Source organism: Ziziphus jujuba, chromosome 8 (assembly GCF_031755915.1).
Source record: "Ziziphus jujuba cultivar Dongzao chromosome 8, ASM3175591v1".
Lineage (NCBI taxonomy): Eukaryota > Viridiplantae > Streptophyta > Magnoliopsida > Rosales > Rhamnaceae > Ziziphus > Ziziphus jujuba.
Window position 1 is genome coordinate 24132090 of NC_083386.1, and position 14764 is coordinate 24146853.

The 14764-nt window shown below is 35.0% G+C and overlaps 2 protein-coding genes across 4 annotated transcripts; both read right to left on the reverse strand.

Moving 5' to 3' along the window:
- Positions 1-781: 781 nt before the first annotated feature.
- LOC107414207 (structural maintenance of chromosomes protein 2-2) lies at positions 782-8957 on the reverse strand. Its single transcript, XM_016022308.4, has 21 exons — positions 8381-8957; positions 7052-7732; positions 6766-6909; positions 6368-6658; positions 6095-6280; positions 5845-6009; positions 5694-5753; positions 5466-5528; positions 5082-5173; positions 4822-4918; positions 4318-4434; positions 3999-4217; positions 3662-3802; positions 3425-3592; positions 3168-3352; positions 2970-3063; positions 2805-2893; positions 2461-2686; positions 2061-2135; positions 1644-1795; positions 782-1009 (listed from the first exon to the last, which is right to left on the reverse strand). Exons 1-20 carry the CDS (start codon positions 8696-8698, stop codon positions 1679-1681), a joined length of 3528 nt encoding a protein of 1175 aa, XP_015877794.3. The 5' UTR covers positions 8699-8957; the 3' UTR covers positions 782-1009; positions 1644-1678.
- A 753-nt stretch (positions 8958-9710) lies between these two features.
- On the reverse strand, positions 9711-14521 carry LOC107408397 (NO-associated protein 1, chloroplastic/mitochondrial). 3 transcript variants are annotated; one of them, XM_048470575.2, is made up of 13 exons: positions 13911-14521; positions 13349-13531; positions 13128-13214; positions 12969-13048; positions 12660-12741; positions 12420-12440; positions 11930-11975; positions 11362-11480; positions 10990-11103; positions 10813-10920; positions 10623-10712; positions 10300-10409; positions 9711-10164 (listed from the first exon to the last, which is right to left on the reverse strand). In XM_048470575.2, exons 1-13 carry the CDS (start codon positions 14334-14336, stop codon positions 9915-9917), a joined length of 1716 nt encoding a protein of 571 aa, XP_048326532.1. In that variant the 5' UTR covers positions 14337-14521; the 3' UTR covers positions 9711-9914. The 3 variants fall into 3 exon arrangements, with proteins under 3 accessions (XP_048326532.1, XP_015871269.2, XP_015871268.2); XM_016015783.4 differs by having other exon boundaries at positions 10813-10911; positions 13349-13534; XM_016015782.4 differs by having other exon boundaries at positions 13349-13534; positions 13911-14519.
- Between the last annotated feature and the right edge of the window lie 243 nt (positions 14522-14764).

A 14764-nucleotide genomic window follows, 5' to 3' on the forward strand; every position in this document is an offset into this window, starting at 1 on the left:
AAGAAAAGGATGAACAAATGAAAATAAAAAGCAAAAAAGAAGAGATGGAACCCTTGGTGTTACCACTTTCATTGCCTGTCTAGACTTGGAAACTAGCTATGTTTAATGGTCGAATACCTCTGTCAATTTCTCAAACGACCAACGACTTGTCTAAATAATGGTCTGCACAACAGACAATGGATATCCCTCCCACCATCAGGGATTTTTCTCCTTATTTACTTATTTATTTATTTTAACTTCTTCTTTTTTTCTTTTTTTCTTTTTTTTCTTTTTTTTCTTTTTTTTTTCTTTTTTTTTCTTTTTTTTTTTGTGCTGAGTTCAAGCATTATAAGGGTGTACAAATAGTATTCATATATTTGCATCCAGATATCTCTGTTAGCTAAAACTGATTCAATGTGGTTAAAGGATTAAATAAAAATAAAGAATTAATTCAATTTAACCCCATCTGTTTGGCGATGTAAAAACTTTCCTGGTTGTAAAATCAAACTCTTCGAATGAAAGCATTTTTTTTTTTTTTTCAAAGTCTTCCATATATGCCAAAACCTAGATTATTTGTAACTTTTAGACTTGTTCAAAATGCTCAACGCGTGAATTTGACGCTTTCGAATCAGAAGCCAATACATAATTATTTTTCCCTGAGACATTAGTGGTCTTCATACATTTTTTTTTTTCCCTTCATATGGCAATGCATAAATGGGACTCTTAGAACCAGCTTCCACGATGATTATTGGGATAGAAAACAATGGTTGACTAGAAATAATTATTGTTATATGCATCACCCTAACAGTCCAAAAACATTATAAAACAAATTCATTACGAACAGCCACACTTTTGTGGCCACTACCAATATTAGAGTATAAGCCAGTTCAGGATTTTTACAGCAAAAACATACATGAAAAATAAAAATAATTTACACAGCAATACTCTTTGTGATATATGTTCATGTAATTAGCTTCCTGAAAAGGGTTTACTGAGGTAGCTGCAAAGCTGTCTTCCAGGATGATATAACCTTCACAATCAAAATTGGAAAGTTCAAGGAATAAGACTATATGGTAAACAATTATTAATAGCCAAGAAGAATGGCAGATAAACATTTCATTGTATATAACATGGACCTAGTCATCCGCATACTTGAATCAAATAGATAACCAAAACACTGTGGCTGACCACATACATACAAGCCCTTGTGGTCCAGTACTTGGAAAAAAGGACCAAGCCTATCCATGTTTGCAAGAATCAAGCGTACTTTTAAACAGTTGTTGATACCCAATCAAATCAAGTATCAACAAGACCACTTGTTACCGAAACAGTGATTTGCCTATTTGGAAAATCATGAGCGACAGAGCACAAATCATTGAGACAATTGGAGAAGTGTGAAAGAATTTTGGGCAGAAAAACAAGTTGCTTAATATTTTCCAGGAAGATATAAATCCTAATGCATTATGCCTTTGAATATCTAAATATTCAAGTGTACAATTTATCCAACCGTCAATGTTCTGCCGAAATTGATAATGTGTCACAGTCAAAGATTAATTAAACGGTCCATACAGTGCACTGGATAGCATGCGTAAAGTTTCTTTAGATATGCAAATCAACAGAAGAAAATTACATGAACAAGAATAAAAGGCTATGCGGAGATTTACCATGTTTAGCAAGACCCACAAGACAACGAAATTCACTAGTTCTTTTTAGTTGCAACAGTCCTTTGAACAGTCGAAACACCATCCACAAATTTTGTCCGGAAAAGAACATTGGCATTGTTGAACATGCCTTCTTTCAAGGAAACCACAATAAACTGCAGTAGTAAAAAAATAAAAAAAGGTGAAAACAAGAGAAATAAATAAAAACTAAGGAAGTTGGTTAGACAGTATTACACTTTAATAAAGCATCATAAGAATTAATTAGATATTTCAAGCTATTGAATACATAAAATTCTATCGCAATCACAATGGTCAAATCTTCTTTTTTCACCTTTCTTTCTTCAAAGGTTCTATGCAGAAAATAAGAAAGATACTCCAGAAAATTAATGCTTTACATAATCACATGAGAGAACCGTAAACCTGGGAGTGTGGGAAATGAGTTTTAATCATTCTCCCTATGTTCTGTGTGTGGCTTAGATCAAGAGCTGCATCAACCTGTAAAACAAAACAGATAAAGAATAAACAAGTAAAACTTGTAGATGAGAATAACTTGGGTATGCATGCAAACGACGTTGCATCAACCAAACTTATAATAAACTTGTAGATGAGAATAACTTGGGTATGCATGCAAACTACGTTGCATCAACCAAACTTATAATAGAATTTGTTGTCTGCTACCATTGATAAGATCGATACTGGAAAACCATATTTTTCAGTTAGCAAATCCTAACAAATATACGTCTTAGAAATAAAGGTTCTAGACTAAATGTTCGGATATCAATCAACTTATCACAAAACAAACAAATTATGAAAAGTATACCTCATCCAGTATGTAAAGTGGAGCTGGTTTAAAAAGAAGTAACGCCAAGATTAGAGAAAGTGCAAGCAGAGATCGTTGACCTCCACTTAGTTCTGATAAGGACTGTTTCCAGACTCCACCAAATGCAACACGAACCTCAAGACCATCTAGGAAGCTGCATCCTTCAGGAGGTTCTAACTTTGCCATGGTGCCAGGTAATAGGGTAGAAAAGATAGATCCAAAGTCACTGAACAAAACTAGAAGAGTAAGTACAATCATGTTCTAAGGAGTAAAGAAGCATCCGCATGAAGAAAAAGTGATATAAAACAAACTACAGATCAGATGATCCATGAAGCAAGACTCACTTGTTAACTTTGACCCAAGTAATTTTCAATGTTTCCTTCTTTTTCTCATCCAGTTCTTCAATCACCTTCTTGATTTTAGATTTATCATTCTAAGCAAAATAAAAACTAGATAAGTAAATAGAAGCTGAGATAGACAAAGTATCCAGACAAAGCAAGCGTACTGACCTCAATGATGTTTTTCTTAGACATTAAGTCATTGTACTCATCTTCGGCTTTCTCAAACATAGCCATAACTTTCTTGTTTACCCTTTTCTCAAGGCTACATAAAGGGGAAGGGAAAAGTCAGCTATATAAATATAAGAACATAAAAATCTTAGAAGCAGCTTGAGTAAATGAAACCAATGGAACTTTTCTGTCACACACCCTGACTGTTCGGCCTGTAGTTTCTCTAATTCTTCCCTTGCTTTACCAGGATTACGAGATGTAAAATCATAATCGGTTCCAGTTTTTCCAAATAGTTGCTTCTCAGATGTAATCCATGCATGCTTCTCAATCAGTTTGTCTACCTTCAAAGAGCAATCTTTCTGTTCCATCTCCATTCGCCTTACCTAAAAGAAGATTAAGAAATGGATGATTCATTATATCTTATAAAGAATGCACGTAGGGCAATGACAGGTTACCTCATTTTCCATTTTTTTCCTTTCAAGGTTTGTCTCACTAAGTTTATGTTGAAGTTCTTGCTGTTCTTTAAGGATGCCACTTATTTGAGAATCACATTCCTTCATCTTCATACGAATCGAATTAAGCTCAGATTTAGCCTGTTCATGAATACTTTTTGTAGAAGCAACCTGCAATAGACAAACATGTATTATTAACTTCTTACTCTACAAATTGGCCGAATAAAATATCATTGTTACCTTCACTGTTTGTTGTTCTACATCAGATATCAGAACATTAATTTGTGTTCTCAAAGAAGATAATTGAGTCTCCAAAGATGCACATTCCTCTACAACAGCTTCCTTTTCCATAATAAGCCTCTCTTTTTCATTTTCATGCCCCTTCCATAAGCAAAACAATATTAGAAACAATTAAAGAGCCATCAACCAATCAGAGAATTAACTAACATACCAAGCAACGAAGTATGATGACACTTAATTGATTTTTAAACAATTAAGCAATATTCTTGAAACATTTGGCCGCACTATAGCAAGGGTATAATCGTTATAATGACACCTGGGAGACATGTAAACTCACCTTGAGATCCCTCAAAGCTGACTGTGTTTGTGCTTTTACTGCCTTTATCTTTTTCTCCAATTCTTTGAGCCTACCCTCCCTATTATTGTCATGGTCTTTGATTGATTTCTCAAGCACTGCCACTTCATTTACACATTTCTCATACAAAAATTGTTTCTCTTTTGCTGCAGATTTTGCATCTGCAAGCTCCTGCTCCAACTTCTTTACTATTTCAGCAAGCTACATGGTTCAAAAAATAATAATAAAGTTATATAGTATGTGATTACATAAACTGAAGAGGGTTTGAACATGGTAGACAATAAAAGAATTGAGCATAGACCTTATGATGCTCATTCTCCTCAGCCCTGCCCTGGAATAGTGAAAGGTCATAGGAATTAATCTCCAATTGTGATTTAAGCTCTTTGAACTTTTTCTCAAGAGGCAGAAGCTCCGCAATCTTCAAATTAAGGAAATAACAACAAAAAAAATCTTATTAGATCTACATGTAGATCCATACCTCCAAACAAGAAAACTACAAAAAAGTAGCTATACCAAAACTTATAAGCCAAAAATTCCATGCATTAAAAGAATGGAGGAAATTTCATTAAGCAATGCTTCCTATCAGGTTGGACATTTCATCTATGATAAAAGTATCTATAGCTATTGATATAATGTCGAAGATACGTTGGATATTTAATCTAGAAATACTTCCTATGCACATGGAAATTGAATATTTAAAATATATAGTAAGCAAAATAAAAAGAAAACAAATACAATGAAAGCAAGAACCATTTGTGTATCCTTTCTTATTCAGGAAACGAAAAACGGAGTGCTCAAGGTCTACCTTTTGTTCAATTTCATTCAACCTTTTCTGATGTGCAGAGAGTTTCAACTCTGCCTCAGCAAGATCATGAAGTTGCCTTAACAGAACACCACCACCCCTGTTACACAAACTTGTTTTAAAATGGTGGACTAGCTAGAAGAAGAAAGTGAAGCTTGACAGCAGCTTCTAAGACGAGAAAATTAAAACAATAACTTTAAAGCTTTCAGTGAACTATCTCTAGAAGAACAAACTAAAGAGGAAACCATGCCATGGTGACTTACCTGCGGCTTCCACCAGTCAAAAGGCCACTAGGCTGAAATATATCACCTTCAATAGTGACACTTGGGGTGCGCGTCTCCCTGTTAAAAGCAACCTGCAAAAACATTCATTAGACTTTGTTGGTCCATGTTTTGAGCTGAATTAAATGTGAAGATAAAATTCTGTAGAAAATATATACTGCCACCCTAAAGCTGGAAGGAATACACATTGATCCAGAATTGATAACAATTTACATACCTAGAGCATTGAACCAACCATTTAACAAGTGTGTGAAGAAATTAACATAAACAGAAATACAGTGTAAACATCTGAATGGGCAACCACTGAAGCAGTAACAGCAACTATAACTGATGCCATATATGGTGGGGTAAAAAAGAAGGACCTACCTCCTTTGCAGCATCAATGGTTTTGCATACGAAGGTTGAACCAAAGACATATTCTATGGCCCTCTGCAATGAACATTAACTTTAAATTAGAAAGAGAAGGATTATGAAAAATTGCAGATTGATGAGCATTGCATTTGCCTATAGAGCACACATCAAAACATCTATCATTTGTGAGCAAATAGAAACCTAACATTCTTAACGCTATTGATTGGCCAAGTTGAAGCAAACCTTTAATTCCTCATCATAACCAACCAAACAAAGTGCCAGTTCTGCATTCTCCTTGCCAACCTGAGAAAGGTGATTCTGACTTTTCAGCAAAACAAGCCACCTAATTAGATAGATATAACGATAGCAAATAGAGCTTGATAGAGTAACCTACCAATCTAACAGCAGCATGCCTAACCCTATCTGGAACAGGATTGGACTGAATTTTATTCAAAGGTATAATTGTCACTCTTCTGCGAAGATCACCATTCTGAAGAAGTTGCTTTCCAGTATCTTCTGTATCCACGACAACATTAAACAACTTTCCAGCTGCAGTAACCTGCAGATTAAATCAAAAATATAAGAGTCAAAATGTGATCTGTTAAGTTTTTAAATAAATTTATAAGGTATAAAAGCATGCATACCTCTAAGGCAGTCATCGTGGAGCTATCCTTCACTTTGATAAGTCTTGCAACCACACCTTTCACCTTGGACCTGTCAAAACCCTTCACAGGATCACGATATTTGAACTCCACATGTGCTAATTGTGCTGAAAGGTTCCTTATTTCATCCTTCAACTTCTGCACCCATTCCAACTCAGATGCACGATCCTGCAAAAAGATTTTTATTTAAAGATGAATTAAACAAAATGAGACATATATTATTGAAGAGAAATTATCAAACAGAATTTCTACTACCTTTTGTAAAGCTTCCATCTGTCCTTCCTTATATGGAAGAGAGTTCAGTGCCACTCTAAGATTTTCTACATCTTTTACTCTAGCATGAAGCTCAGTTTCTACAGCAACAGCCTCTTCACGCTTGGACATTAGCTTATTTGTATTCTCTTTCAATTCCTTTTCACAGTGGCTTATTTTGGTTTCCAACTGTTTGAATTCTGTTTCAGCACTCCCAACAGCCACCTTAGCATCACTTAGTTGGTCTTGCAGGCTTTTCTCCTCATTTCCACTGCCCTTGCCAGCTAGTACACCCTAACCATTGTGATTACAGCAAATAATTTTATATCCATACATATAAACACCAAATAACAATGTAAATGCAACCAATGCAAAAAAAAGTATGAAGAGGCAGTATTGACCTGGTGTTCCTTTTCATACTTCTCCAAACTTTCAGAAAGTTCTGCTACCTTCTTTTTCAAATCAGCTGCTCCTTCGTCAGCTTTACTTACAGCAGATGCCCTCTCCTCCACAGATCGCTTCAAGTCTTCAATATTGCTAACAAGCTGGCAACATCAAGATGCAAAATTGTTCACAAAACACCAAAACAGCAAACATTAACACAAAATTAGAATAAACATTGTTGGATTCATATATATGCCTGAAGATGTACAAAAAGTTTCCAGTACTTATAAGCTAATCCATCACCTTTTCAACGTTTTCATTTTCAGTCTTGAGGGAATCCTCTTTATTATGCAGTACAGAAACCTCCCTCACAAGATCTTGAGAAAGTGCATCTACTTTCTCAGACAATTCTTTTACTTCTCCACCCATGCTGGCTTCCTTGGCTGCAGTCAACTCGGACACTTTCATCTCCTTCTCCTGTATCTCTGCCTGCATCCTTCCTGTACTGTCATCAATCTCAGCAATCCTTGCTTTCACTTTTTCCACCTCACTTACTGCATTGTCCCTAATCTTTTCTGCTTGAACATACTCATAAGCAATGCAAAACCTTTTGAGCCGATCTAACTCGGCATTGCCATTAGACCATTGCATGTATTGTGTTCGCTCTTTCCTTAACTTCTCCAAAGCAGGCAGTATCTCCTGGTCAAGAAGATTATTAATCTCATCAACCTTAGTTTGCTTCTTCTCAAGTGTCTTTAAAGCAGCATCTTTCTTTGTCTCGTACATTCTTGTCCCAGCAGCCTCTTCAAGCATTGATAATATCTCAGGGGGTTTCATATTTAAAACCTTGGTAATGCGGCCTTGCATGATGAGAAAATGTGGGTTATTCACATTAAGCTGCACCGAATGAAAAAGATTTTGAACCTGACTAGGTTGGGCAAGTTTCCCATTGATCAAGTACTTGTTCCTTCCACCAACCACTATCTGTGCAAAATTGTCAGAGCATTTCCAACTCAAATGGTCAAAAAACACCATTAAATATAACAGTTTTGAAAGTATATAAACACTACAATTCTGGAAAGAAAGCACATGGCAAAGCACATTAGAACTTCTAACTCATAATGACAAAAAAGAGTATTAACTTCTGAGCATGAAAGCAACAATTAGACAATGCCAATTTGGAAACCATAGAGTATACTACTAAAATTAACTCACTCTCCAACCAAATTGCCTACCCTATAGAGCATTCAAGTGTATAATCAATAATCCAAAAACTTGGGTTAGAAGAATCAAAACTCCAAAACATATTTCCAACTCAAATGGTCAAAAAACACCATTAAATATAACAGTTTTGAAAGTATATAAACACTACAATTCTGGAAAGAAAGCACATGGCAAAGCACATTAGAACTTCTAACTCATAATGACAAAAAAGAGTATTAACTTCTGAGCATGAAAGCAACAATTAGACAATGCCAATTTGGAAACCATAGAGTATACTACTAAAATTAACTCACTCTCCAACCAAATTGCCTACCCTATAGAGCATTCAAGTGTATAATCAATAATCCAAAAACTTTGGTTAGAAGAATCAAAACTCCAAAACATAATTTGGCAATATGGGTCACGCACCTGGCGCGTGACCGTGATCTCAGAATGATCCTCGTACCCAAGAGGACTTCGGCTGCGGTCGGAATTATCAAAGACGATGGAGACGGTGGCCTTGGTAATACCCGCCTGTCCTTGCTTGTAGACGAGCTCTTGGAGATTGGAAGCACGAACCTGCTGCAAATTGGTGATGCCCAAGACGAAGCAAATGGAGTCGAGGATGTTGGACTTGCCGGAGCCATTGAGCCCAGTTATGGCGTTGAAGTAAGGGTCAAATCCCGGAACCACGGTCCTCGTCGCGTACGACTTGAACCCTTCCAAGCATACTTCCTTTATATACATAGTGTATCACTTCGATCAGACGAATCAGAGTCGGAGATTTGAACGGACGCCGAACAAGACGAAGAACTAAGGAAACATGAAAACCCACAGCAAATTACGGGGTTGTTCTGTACGAACGCACAAGGACAGGAAGGAGATCAAAACCCCCCTGTAGCCTAAAGCTCTGTGGCTATGCTGGTCTGAGGGTTCGACTTCGTTAGTGAAAAAGAAGCGCTAATTTCTGGCCTACCCAAATGAAATTAAACCCATCGGCGGGAAAATAAGCATTTCTTGGATTTTTAAAAAGTATATAAAATAAGTAATGAAAATGAAATACCGAGACTTCATGGGCTATGGGCCGCCCTCGGCTGTTGAACAGGATGTACTTTTTGGGCCAAATAAAATGGGTTGGGACCCGTACCTTTTTATCTCATTAAAAATATCTTAATTTTTTATTTTATTTTTAAATTTTCATATTTCAAATTTCTGTTTTACAATTTTTTTTTTTTTCCAAAAGACCTTATTTTATATATCCAGAATCCATGAATTACTTGGCAGAGGCCAATACAGACTGTGTATCAGCAGCTGGTGGTTTCTCTTTCCGATTAGTCATCTACCAACCAATGATTATATAATGTAAAGAGAAATAAGTTTCAGAAAATTGTATATATATATATATATATATAACATTTTTTAAGTATATAAATATATATATATAAAACATTAACAATTTAAACAAAAATTAAAAATAAAATAAAATAAAAAACCACTCTCCACTAGGAGGTGCATATAAATTTTCATGGTGTCGTTTGTTAGTGTATATAATTTTTTTTGGGTTTAAATTTATTTATAATAACATTAACAATTTAAACAAAAATTAAAAATAAAATAAAATAAAAAACCACTCTCCACTAGGAGGTGCATATAAATTTTCATGTGTCGTTTGTTAGTGTATATAATTTTTTTTGGGTTTAAATTTATTTATAATAACAATTTTATTTCCCTTTTGCTAGCTGAAAGAAATTAGCATTCATTCTTCCAAGGCGGACGTTTATAATCAACATTTTGCAGCAATAGCAAAATGTAAATCATGAATCACAATCATTTTACATCAATACAACACATTTTTTTGTTCTTCCATTTTCACTTCCTATTTGGGATTTTGTTATTTTTCTTTACAGAAAAAAAGAAGAAGAAGAAAACTTGTTACAAATATAAAGATTATGAATCACAATCATCAAAAATACCATTTTGGTCGAACTTCGTCTTCCTTCTCAGTTAACTCCCTATACTGGTACCACTGCGCTCCAGACTTGCCCACTGGCATTGGTGGCCTAACAAAAATTTCAACAGGCTTAGGGACATGAACAGCTAAATGCAGTTCCCCAGCAGCTTGTTCTGAATTTGACTCAGAACCCTTAACCAATCTGTTCATGGGTTCTACACTTATCCATCCTAACCCTGATATAGCCACATCACAAGCAGGTCTGCCAAACAAATATAGAAAAAGAGGATTTTTATTGATTTTGATCAACTAATTATAACGAAATCCAGCAACCTTGACAAGAATGGAAAACCAATGTTGATAGAGAATGATATTATATGCATAATTCAAATCACACCTTTCCACATTTTCAAATTTGATTTGCAATTGACGTACTGTTTCTAGTCCTTGCCAGTCATCTGCCTTTTCTTTTCCAGTTGGAGGCGTCAATAGAACTCCAACTTCTTTCTGCAACATGATAGATCTACTTTTAGTTGAGAGGAAACAATCAGTTTGCAAAATGCAGAGTAAATGTCTCACACATACTATTCACTAATATTTGTCTTATATGAATAACCAAACATAATATAAATGTTTCATGTTCTAGGCTTGGGTCAAATGCAAACGAAAACGAATATTAACGTTACAATATATAACAATCTTAGAAATTGCTTTCATTACCTGGTAAAATTCATCGGCCTTATCAGTGGGTACCATATAAATCTTAAGACTTTTTGGCCCATAGAATGTCAAGCGTGTTTCTGGAAGAACCTGAAGACATCAAAATAACAATATGCTGAAGCAAGAAAAATGTGCACCGCCAAGAAACCAGTTTTAGATAAAAATATACAAGAAACTACAAGATCAAAACCTTCAAGACATCTATTCTGACAAGACCTCCCCAAAATAATGAACAACCATTCAAATCACTGGATCTATACTTGCTTGCTGCCACATTTTCTGAGGGAACCTGCACATTCTGACAAGAACAACCAAAAGTCACAAATGAAGTCTAGCTTTAATAACACAACAAAAAAATTATACATACAGGGAAAGGTTGACCCCTTAGCCGACTTTGAGGAGCAAGTGCAGGGAGATCTTCTGAATGAACCACTGCTGCTTGTCTATGATGGAGATGAACTCCTGGTGTGTCATATAATTTCTGCACGGTAAAGAAGGATAAATTTTAGATTTTGAAAAAAGAACATTCATCAAATAGAAAAGGATATCGTTTCTATTATTACTTTTTACTCAAAAAAAAGCTTTTCTAAATTTTCAGTTTCTAGATCCCAGCTGGTAAAACTAAATATGATAGCAACCTGTTAAAGCATATAGTCAGAAATTGAACTGTAAAGAAATTGCCAAAATCATGAAGAAGAGAAGGATTATCGAACATAATTTAGTAATGACAAAGGCATACCCCTCCTCCTAAGAAAGCATTGATTTGAATGGGCCCTAAGGTAGTTCCAGGAACAGCAGATTGTATTGGTTTGTATCTTTGAGCTGCTGCAGCAACTGGATCCTTTTGTGCCATCAATTCTGGCATCAACATATTTCAAAGTAGTCAGTCTTGGTCAAAAAGAATTATAACAAGTCTAATAAAGGATAAGAAACTGCATACGGAAAGTTCAACCTAGATAATAATCTTGTTAAATGAAATGAGTCTTAGCTCAATATTTATTGTTGGGTCCATTTCCTAAAAGCTTAAGCTTCTGGGATTCATGGTAACCCTCATTTTGGTTAACATACTGTGCAGAAAGGTCCTTTGATAGTTGATACTACGGATTTCTCATATTGGAAGAGAGACATATGAATTAAAAATATGAAAAAGAAAGTGAAATTAAAATGCCAAATATTAATAGTGTTATGCCTGAAATGATTCATATAATCAATTATCTTTGTTCAATTCAATTGTTATCAAACTATGGACAATTAATTAGCTTACAGTAAATGATGGCAACATACCCAAAGGAATAAGATTGACTTACTCAGTAAAGCTGTGATGAATGCTGATTTTCCAACATTAGCTGAGCCCTAGAGAAAAGAAATTATCAACTCTCAGATATGGAGAAAAAAAAGAAATCAACTTAGTAAAGCTGAAAGTTGTTAAAATCAAAGCCGAACAACAGATAAGTAGCATGTCAGACAAATTGTGGATGGACAGACTATGTACATATCTTAAGTACACATCTTAAGAAGGAAAGACAACATGATATTTTGAAATTGAACACTAAAAACATATTTAGATGGCATCAGTAAATTGTTTATTGATGGACGTGGACATCACAATGACGAGAAGATAAGCCCAGAAAGCCAAACATATAATGTGACTATTAAAGAACCAGTACTCAGAATGTAAATAACAATTTAATTTTAAAAGAAGTTTGCAATTTAATTTTAGAAGAAGTGTTGAATCACAAGTCGAAACCACATATTCACACTACATGCATTAAATAAGTTTCCAGTTCAGAAACTAACCAGAATGTAAACATCCCGTCCCTGCACCAAAAGAGTAAACCAAGAACTTCACTTAAGGATTAAATAAGGGGTAGAAAAATAATAATTTGTATGATAGCAACAAATAAAATCCCTGTACAGCAATATAACATAATTTACCTGAAGTTGGAGTAAAATTTTTCATTGGCTTTACACACATAAGCAAACATGAATGGAGCATCCATTCAGAAAGACAGAAACATACCAATGCAGAAAACAAACCTTTTTCTCCTTTTGGATCTCTGATGCAACTCCAGTTATTCCAACCAAAGATTTTGAACTTGTTAGATGAACACTCAAAACACTGCAATGAATAGTATGGCCTTAGAAACAGGTATACAAACTTTCCAGCTCAGGTCAAAATAACAAATACATCTCTATTTGTCAAGACTGCTTCAGAAAACTGAACCACAATAAAGCGTTAACATGTATACATCAGGCCATTTAATACAAATCCTTTTCATTGAATTCCAACAAACTCTTTCAAAACTAAGCACATAAACAAATTCTAAATGATTTCCATAAACTTACTTAAGATTCTTCTTTGTAGTGGCTTCTACAACCCAATCACCAACACAGTTGAAATCAGTTCCTTTTGGAAGCAAATCTACCTGACACAGAAAGTATAGTTGCTTAACAGAACCATTTCAGGGTAAGAACACAAAGAAAGACCAATACACAGATTAATACCTTTGTAACTACTAATATAATAGGATTTGCACCAACCAGATCACGCACACGAGCCAAAAAGCTACCATTGAAGTCCACGATGTCAACCTATAAGATTATCTGATGAATTGAGAAATCTTGGGGGGTATTTTTTATGATAACATCCTAAAAGAAAATGGTTGACATCCCTCGAGTCAACTCATTCAATGCATCACAAAATGCGAAACTTAGGTAGTACTCACCAATTTAACAATCAATGCTTTCTCATAGCGCAAGTGAGCCAGCTTCTCCCGAAGCTGTTCGGCCATGACGAACTGCTTCCCACCAGAATACCCTCCATTTCCACCGACAGCAGTAATCATGTGCCCATGAGATAGAAGCTTACACCTCCCACATAGAACACTTCTAAGCTGGTGGTGTTTCTTCTTCTTCACAACAACAAAAGATATGTTACCGTCATGTTATCAACATTCTCAGGTGCAAATTGATATTTCAGAGCAGTAAAACTGCATTTAAAGTACCAATAAAAGATCTACAGATGCTTAGTACAATTTTTATTGGTTTTACATTTAGTTGCCCAACTGAGTGACAAATTTCCACAAATATTTTAATCCGGCATCCCAATTTGAACTCAAGTTTTCACCTTTACCCATTTCGAAGTACTTTATTTGCCTTCAAAACCAGAAATAAAAATTATAATAAAAAAATAAAATAAAATAAAAAAACCATAATTGACTTCAGTTCCACAAGAAAATTGAAAGCCAACAAAACAAACACATACAGAAAATAACGAAAAATTTATACCAATGCATAGGTCTCTGAATCCACATAGCCCGGAGCATCTTTCTCCGAAGTCTGTAGCGGAGCCCCACATCCATAACAACAAGCTACAGCCGTTGAAACCTTCAAGGGCTTCTCTTTCTTTTTTTTATTCTTCTTATTCTCCTTGACAATGAGCTTCGCAACCTCAACGGAACGGTGATGTTCGAGGAACCGGTCCCCAGGGGTCGGAGCGGCTGCCCCCGTTCCCACCGTCGCGGGTCTGGGTTCCGGTAACTGGTTCTCTGCTGCGAGTGGTGTTTTATTATTATGTGTCTGCTGTGATTGCGGTAATCTGCAGAGTATGATAGTGGGTTTTGTATAGGAAGAATTAGGAATTCTGGGGTTGAATATGGAGCTATGCGGTAAAGTTAGAGGAGAAAGAAAGGTTGAGAGGGTTTTGAGCGCCATTGATGACCGTTGTCGTGAAGGTTTTACCAAATAAAAACCAAAAAACGAAAGGATATAGGCTGAGGGTACATTTTTGCTGGGAATATGACTAAATCTTGTTAATATATTGAATGAGTGCCTCTGTGAACCATATTTGAACTACTTCACACGATTTAGATTTTTTAAGCAATGTACTTTTTTTTTTTTTTTTTTATCGGTAGAATAAGCAATGTGCTGATATGCATTGTGAAAAAGCTCGTTATAAATTTTTATTTTTATTTTTATTTAAAATTTATTATTAAAAATATTTATTAATTAAATACATTGTGGCTCATAAATATAAAATTAAATAATTTAAATAAATTCATAAATATGTAATTAAATATTTTAAATATATTTAAAAATATAAAATTTAATATTTTTAAATATAAATATTTCGAATGCATTTA